This window comes from Salmo salar, chromosome ssa25 (genome assembly GCF_905237065.1).
Source record: "Salmo salar chromosome ssa25, Ssal_v3.1, whole genome shotgun sequence".
Lineage (NCBI taxonomy): Eukaryota > Metazoa > Chordata > Actinopteri > Salmoniformes > Salmonidae > Salmo > Salmo salar.
The window spans coordinates 33,247,652-33,255,766 of record NC_059466.1 but is presented as its reverse complement, the minus strand read 5'-3'; the positions used below and the strand labels follow the sequence as shown (position 1 = coordinate 33,255,766).

At 43.3% G+C, this 8,115-nt stretch overlaps 1 protein-coding gene across 2 annotated transcripts; it reads right to left on the bottom strand.

The window, feature by feature from the left end:
- Nucleotides 1–2,558: 2,558 nt before the first annotated feature.
- On the bottom strand, nucleotides 2,559–7,219 carry LOC106586569 (zona pellucida sperm-binding protein 3). 2 transcript variants are annotated; one of them, XM_014174001.1, is made up of 10 exons: nucleotides 7,137–7,219; nucleotides 4,963–5,333; nucleotides 4,710–4,828; nucleotides 4,517–4,620; nucleotides 4,222–4,399; nucleotides 3,881–3,998; nucleotides 3,450–3,541; nucleotides 3,276–3,367; nucleotides 2,834–2,983; nucleotides 2,559–2,712 (listed from the first exon to the last, which is right to left on the bottom strand). In XM_014174001.1, exons 1-10 carry the CDS (start codon nucleotides 7,156–7,158, stop codon nucleotides 2,576–2,578), a joined length of 1,383 nt encoding a protein of 460 aa, XP_014029476.1. In that variant the 5' UTR covers nucleotides 7,159–7,219; the 3' UTR covers nucleotides 2,559–2,575. The 2 variants fall into 2 exon arrangements, with proteins under 2 accessions (XP_014029476.1, XP_014029475.1); XM_014174000.1 differs by lacking the exon at nucleotides 7,137–7,219 and having other exon boundaries at nucleotides 4,963–5,461.
- Nucleotides 7,220–8,115: the final 896 nt, after the last annotated feature.

Below are 8,115 nucleotides of genomic sequence, written 5' to 3'. Positions count from 1 at the left end.
GTCTCAAGTTGAGGGAGCGTGCAATTGGCATGCTGACTGCAGGAATGTCCACGAGCGCTGTTGCCAACATCGTTTTAGAGAATTTGGCAATACGTCCGACCGGCCTCAACCACAGACCACGTATAACCACAGCAGCCCAGGACCTCCACGTCTGGCTACTTTTCCTGCGGGATCACCTGAGACCAGCCACCTGGACAACTTATGAAACTGAGGAGTATTTCTGTCTGTAATAAAGCCCTTTTGTGGGGGAAAACTAATTCTGATTGACTGAGCCTGGCTCCCAAGTGGGTGGGCCTATGCCCTCCCAGGCCCACCCATGGCTACACCCCTGCCCAGTCATGTGAAATCAATAGATTAGGGCCTAATGACTATTTAAATTGACTTATATGAACAGTTCCTTATATGAACTGTAACTCAGTAAAATCGTTGAAATTGTTGCATGTCGCTTTTATATTTTTGTTCAGTATATATGCATAACAAGCCACACCAATAATGTTGGAATCCATCAAATAAAACCGATAATCTAACAGTTTGACAGCATTGCAAGGAAACGAGAGACGAGACCACATCTAACGCCTCTATTGGAAGTTGTTCCATGTAGCCCGAGCATTTCATCAGAATTTTCTTATAATGTAGCCTGTGTGTTCCCAATACATAGGCCTACGGTTGGGGAGTAACTGATTACATGTAATCAGATACTTTTGAACAACTAGATTACTTATTGGATTAGTAAAGGCACGTTACTGATTACAGTTTTGGAAAGGTAACTAGCAATGGATTGCTCTAAGCACAAAATAAAAAGGCATTTTAATTATATGAAGAGTGCCTTGATCCTCCTTTTTGTTAGTAATGGATTGCATTTAGAAAGTAACCTACCCAACCCTGGTAGGTCCTACAGTATAACTGTGATATTGCCATCAGAATTAACAAATGATCAATGGATGATGGTTCAAAACAGCAAAAATGCTAATAAAAATAAGTGAACATGGCTAACATACCATTAATCGATGCTGTACCAGGTACCATCACAACCCGTGTCAGGCCCAGTGCAGTCGAACTTCAGTTTTTCCATATTGTACAACAGCTGATGAAACTAGTGTTATTTCCTGATAGTTGCTGGTTGAAAATACAATATACACAGGATCTTCTAATCAGCAGGTTTGCATGGGCAGGAATTTCAGCTTTCCATGGTGACCTCCCCATGTGGTAAATTGGTTAATAGTTCCAAACCTCTGCCAATGAGAGCTAGTTTTCTCCTCGCCACTCAATCTACACCCCAAATAGCCCTAGCAAAATTCTTGCTTGAGAATACACTAGTATGTGAACACCACTTCAAATTAGTGGATTCGGCTATTTCAGCCACACCCATTGCTGACAGGTGAATTAAAGCAAGCATAGCGCCATGCAATCTTCGTAGACTAACATTAGAAGAATAAACCGTACTGAAGAGCACAGTAACTTTCAATGTGACACCGTCATAGGATGCCACCTTTCCAACAAGTCAGTTCAAATTTCTGCCCTGCTATAGCTGCCCCGGTCTGCAAGTGCTGTTATTGTGAAATGGAAGCAGCAACAATGGCTCGGCAGCAAAGTGGATTGGCCACAAGGTCACAGAACAGGACCGCCGAGTGCTGAAGCGTGTAGAGCTCGCCACCATTGGACTCTGGAGCAGTGGAAACTCGTTCTCTGGAGTGATGAATCATGCTTCACCATCTTGCAGTCCGATGGACAAATCTAGGTTTGGCGGCTGCCAAGACAACCACCTGCCCCACTGAATAGTTCCAACTGTAAAGTTTAGTGGCGGAATAATGGTCTGGGGCTGTTTTTCATGGTTCGGGCTAGGCCCCTTAGTTTCAGTGAAGGGAAATGTTGACACTACAGCATACAATGACATTCCAGACAGTTCTGAGAACATGCAGAATTCTGCTCCTTGGTGGATAAATTGTCATGACACTGATGTCAGTATGACTGATACTTGCAGCACAGTAGTCAGTCCAACAGGTGTAAGACTGACCTGGTTGACTGTAATAACCGAATGACTAGATTGGACTCTTAAGCAATGTACTCTGAAGGTAGTCTGGTCACCTATGAATCAATTAAGTGAACGCACCCATCACCACACCTTAACCAGTCAGCATGGCTGGTCATTTTAATTTGTTTGCTACCCAAATGAGCAATGTTGTGCCAGTGCTAAAGGATTAACAGTAAATCGTGTTTGTTACTGTGATTAGATCAGTGACATTCATTTGGTTTAAGGTCAGTGTTTGTGTGCCTCTGAGGCACTGAGTCCTTCCAAAATACAGCCACAACTCATGGACCACCATCTGGGATGCTCATTATTCACATTCAGTGAGAAACCAAATGATTCAACCATGAAGCCTAAGAATTACAAACTCAACTGGCACAGCAGGCTATCATCTGTCTCCATCTAGTGGAGAAGTGGCAGCAAGACACCCAACATGCATTCTGCTGGTCATCTGAACATTAAGTCAGTGAACCCCCTCCAAGCCATGACAAAAATAAAATTCAGCAACTAGGTAAATAAAATGCATTGCTGCCATGTTTATTATTAATTTCAGTTAAAGGTTGTGGGTAAATCACTGGAGTAGGTATTGGGCTTGTTCCTCATGTACAGGACAGTTACCAGAATGCCCACACAGAGAAGGCCCAACACCATCACCAATCCCACCACGACTGCCTTTGGAGAGACACCTAGGATACAAAAGGACTTGGATTTAATGTGATCAAACAATGCTCAGGCTACATGGAACTATTCATTTTAAGACTAACACACAAATCAATTAAGGTAAAGTTTGTGTTGTAGCATAGTTACCTGCTTCAGATGGATCCTCAGCCAACATATGAGAGTGCTGTGCTTCAGCCTGCACTTGCTGCTCTCCAGCATGTACTTCCTGGTCCCATTTCACATAGGTGTCCTGGATGAAGATTGGCCCCAGCATAGCATCCTCTTCCCACGCTACATCTGGAGAGAGAAGAACACCAGTCACACAGCTGTTGTATAAGGCTAATTTAGCCATTGAAATCACTTACCCAACTTTCCTCCATATAGGTCAGATTCATTCTAGCACAATTATGCTTTTCTACATCTTCAAGCATTCCCCTGCTCAGATGTTGCATGCATTAACCAATGGTCACATACCATGTCATTGGGCACCAGATTGCTATAACATGTTAGCTGACATGCAAAATACCTGTCCAGGCATTGTAAGCCCTGGCATGCATCAGCAGCATCTGAGGGGGAACACAACCCATACCTGAATCAGAGGGCAGACTCCTCCCTTTCCTCTGGCCACAGGAAGTCTGACAGCAGCCACACACCTCATCATCCCCGTCAGCTCCTACCCAGCTGGAGAAGAGCGGAGAGGGGATTATGACTACCATTGATAGGCCTCTAACAATACCAATGCCAAAGAGAAAATCATGCATACCGGTTGGATCCTAAAGCGAAGGAGCAGGCCTTGTGCTCCATGTCTAGGGGAGCAGTTGCTAGCGAGGCCTTCAGGCTACAGGTGATGTAGATCTATGAGAGATTTATTAGCTGGTGGAAATGTATTATGGACTCCACACACCATATGCAGTGCACACATCCGAAGTCAGATACATTACCTTTGTTTCTGATATTTACATTAACAGTCCTAAGCCATGCATACATATGGGCCCACATTCACAAAGCATCTCAGAAGTGCTGAACTAGGATCAGTTCGACCTTTGAAACAAAGAATTTGAGAGTAGACCCAATTCTAGATTAGAATTACTTTGAGACACTGAATACAGGCACAGATTTGGCATGTTCTAAGTAATAGCCATAGTGGTATAACCCCATCAAAGGCCTGTCCGCAGCCCAGACAAAGTGACTCACATTGGGGCTGGTCTGCTGCTGGAAGCGGAAGGCATCTAGCTGGAGGTGGAGTGTGTCCAGCTGAGAGCGGACCAGGAACTGGGAGACAGAGCCTGTCTGCAGGGCATCAGTTACACACCTGGAGGGACAAAGGTAGGTTAGGAGGGTAGTGGGACATCCTGGTCCCTCTGCTGGTAGCTACTTGCATTCTACCATAGCTATACAGGGATAAGGGGAAACATTAATTTCCTTAGTACAAGAGAGGTGTGGAAATCACTCATTGAGGGAAGTCTAAATTCAAGACTGTTGTCGTTTAATGCTAATTAAAAGACAATAAAATATACTTTCATATTGGCCCTTACCCATGGTTGTGGATGAAGTCATATATGGGAGCAGAGTTGGTGTCAGGGACCAGGGTGGCCACACAGCTGTCCACAAACACACGCATGGGCACATGGTGATACTGCTGCACAGACGCTGCCAGATGAATAATGTCTCCCAGGAAGTAGACATTAGATGACCTCTCATACTTCCAGTCGTCTATGAAACATTTTAAACAGATGCACTCAAACTGTACAGTAAACAGAGCAGATGTGCATAGATGGAGTAACAGTAGTTGTGCTCTATTGAACCCAGATTGTTCAGAGGATTACGCACCATTCATGAGTACGAGGGTGAAGGTCAGGGAGTCCTCAGCTACTTTGGTAGCACCATAGGGAAGCCAGGTGGGCCTCAGGGCATTGCTGCTCACATTGAGTCTCCTGGGGTAGGCAGAGCGTAAGGGATCATGTTGCCATTGAGATCATAGTATAATGGTACATTGATTCTGGAACTATAGTACACCACACACCTCAGATAGTGGCACTCAATGCAGACTGTGGCATCATTGGTCCTGACAATGGAACTGACACCTTCCGGTGTTGGGGTGTAGATCAGGGTGAAGGCATAGACAAGGTAGTCCTCTGTCATCTTACACCCCCAAAAAAAACATTCACTAGACATTGCACCATATTTAAGTAACCCTTATGCAGTGGAATAAATCACAGTACATGTAGAACCGTAGTAAATTTCTTCCTAGCTATTCCAAACACTGAAGCCCTTACCGTCAGCACACTTCCACAGGCGTGCAGCTCAGACTCAAACAGCAGGACCTGGGCTGAGAGGTCCAACTCCGTGGAGACACAACCTCCCAGGGAGACATCCTCCGCCTTCACTAGCTGGCCCGTCCCAAACAGATCCAGTTTGGCCTCCACCCACACCCTGCTCTCCCCACAGCGGGCCCCCACACTCCTGACAAGCTCTGGAGGGGTCAACACCACCTTCACAACAGACTGGGGATCAGCAGGCCGGGCTGTGACCTGGGGCTTGGCTTTGTCCTGGACTTGCTCCTTAAGCTCAGGTTTAGTTGGTGACACATCATCGTAGCTCAATGAGACAGGTTGTCTAGCAGGCCCTCTCTGTGAGTTCCAATGTGCTTCACAAACCCAGCCCAAACAGAGAAGCACAAATAAATATAGAGATCCTCGCTCCAGCTGCCCCATGCTGTTGATGATTATTATTATTATGACTATGGTCTGCTTTACAGCAACCACAATGAAGACCTCTCTGTACTAAGAACATATTTTATAGTCACATGACTCCTCCCCGTTTCTCATTTAGTGAATTGCCTACCAGCTAAGATTATTACACACACCTGTCAGCATTGTTAAACACACTGATTGGCTCTGCTCTTATGCTTTGAAAAAGCCTTAGTATTTTTTCCCCTTCCTTGAAGTTATCACTGATTTAACACAATCTAAGATCGTTGAAAACAAGGGTTCCACTATATAGCTTTTACCAATCCCGTCATGGAAGATCAGTCATTACTCAAACTTTCAGCACAGATAATATCGGCATCTTTGTCTTTGTAAATGGATTTCAAATGTAACAAGTAAAACATGAAAAATGTATCAATCTTCCTATCTTAAATTGTTCCACTCAGTATTTACACCAAGAATGAACCCATGGATCGTTTTCATAAAATGCACTGGAACACTTTACAATGACCACAAGATGGCAGTAATAACTCCCATTTCCCAACCCTGAGCATCATTGGCGCTTCTGGAATGAAAATGTGTGTGTACATGAAAGAGTTTGTGACATCTGTTCACTCTGTAAACTGCATGGTCTGAGTTATACGAGGGGACCTTAAAAGGTGGGCTGCAGATGTTTCCTTTGTGCTGTTATAAACCCCTGGAGCCTGTGTGCCCCAGTCTGATATCTAACCTTACGCAATACCAGTGGTGTAAAGTACTTAAGTAAAAATACTTTCAAGTACTTAAGTAGTTTTTTTGGTATCTGTACTTTACTATTTATATTTTTGACAACTTTTACTTCACTGCATTCAAAAAGAAATTATGCATTTTTTGCTCCATACAGTTTTCCTGACACCCAAAAGTACTCGTTACATTTTGAATGCTTAGCCGGACAGGAAAATGGTCAAATTCACACACTTATCAAGAGAACATCCCTGGTCATCCCTACTACCTGATCTGGCGGATTCACTAAACACAAATGCTTTGTTTGTAAGATATGTCTGAGTGTTGGAGCGTGCCCCTAGCTCTCAGTAAATTTAAAAAACAAGATGGTGCCCTCTGGCTTGCTTAATATAAGGAATTTTAAATTATTTACACTTTAACTTATGATACATTTTAGCAATTACATTTACTTTTGATCCTTAAGTATATTTAAAGTATATTTAAAACTTTTCCTAAAGTAGTATTTTACTGGGTGACTTTCTTTTACTTGAGTCATTTTCTATTAAGGTATCTTTACTTTTACTCAAGTATGACAATTGGATAGTTTTTCCACTACTGCACAACACAGTGAGAAATACAGTCAGTATAACAAACATTAGGAACACCTTCCTAATAATGACTTTCACCCCACTTTTATCCTCAGAACAGACTCATTTCATTGTGGCATGAACTCTACAAGGTGTCGAAAACGTTCCACAGGGATGCTGGCCCATGTTGACTCCAATGCTTCCCACAGTTGTGTCAAGTTGGCTGGCTGTCCTTTGGGTGGTGGACCATTCTTGACACAAAGTGGAAAAAATTGAGGGTGAAAAACCCAGCAGCGTTGCAGTTGTTGACACAAACCAGTGAGCCTGGAACCTACTACCATACCCCGTTCAAAGGCACTTAAATATGTAGTATTGCCAATTCACCCTCTGAATGGGGGGGGGGGTTAATGCAAATTAAAAGACAATAAAATATACTTTCATATTGGCCCTTACCCATGGTTCTGGATGAAGTCATATATGGGAGCAGAGTTGGTGTCAGGGACCAGGGTGGCCACACAGCTGTCCACAAACACACGCATGGGCACATGGTGATACTACTTCCTTAATTCACCCTCTGAATGGCACATATACACAATCCATGTCTCAATTATCTCAAGGCTCAAGCATCCTTCTTTAACCCATCTCCTCCCCTTCATCTACATTGATTGAAGTGGATTTAACAAGTGACATCAATAAGGGATCATAGCTTTCACCTGGAATCACCTGGTCAGTCTGTCATGGAAGGAGCAGGTGTTCTTAATGTTTTGTATACTCAGTGTATACCCCCCAGCACAACACATGATATAGGCAAGACTCACATTAAACATATCCCCAAGCAAAACATATGACCTACATTTGAAGTCGGAAGTTTACATACACCTTAGCCAAATACATTTAAACTCAGTTTTTGACAATTCCTGACATTTAATCCTAGTAAAAATGCCATGTCTTATGTTAGTTAGGATCACCACATCATTTTAAGAATGTGAAATGTCAGAATAATAGTAGAGAGAATGATTTATTTCTGCTTTTATTTCTTTCATCACATTCCCAGTGGGTCAGAAGTTTGTGTACACTCAATTAGTATTTGGTAGCATTGCTTTTAAATTGTTTAACTTGGGTCAAACGTTTTGGGTAGCCTTCCACAAGCTTCCCACAATAAGTTGGGTGAATTTTGGCCCATTCCTCCTGACAGAGCTGGTGTAACTGAATTAGGTTTTTAGGCCTCCTTGCGCGCACACACTTTTTCAGTTTTTCAATGGGATTGAGGTCAGGGCTATGTGATGGCCACTCCAATACCTTGACCCTGTTGTCCTTAAGCCATTTTGCCACATCTTTGGAAGTATGCTTGGGGTCATTGTCCATTTGGAAGACCCATTTGCAACCAAGCTGTAACTTCCTGACTGATGTCTTGAGATGTTGCTTCAATATA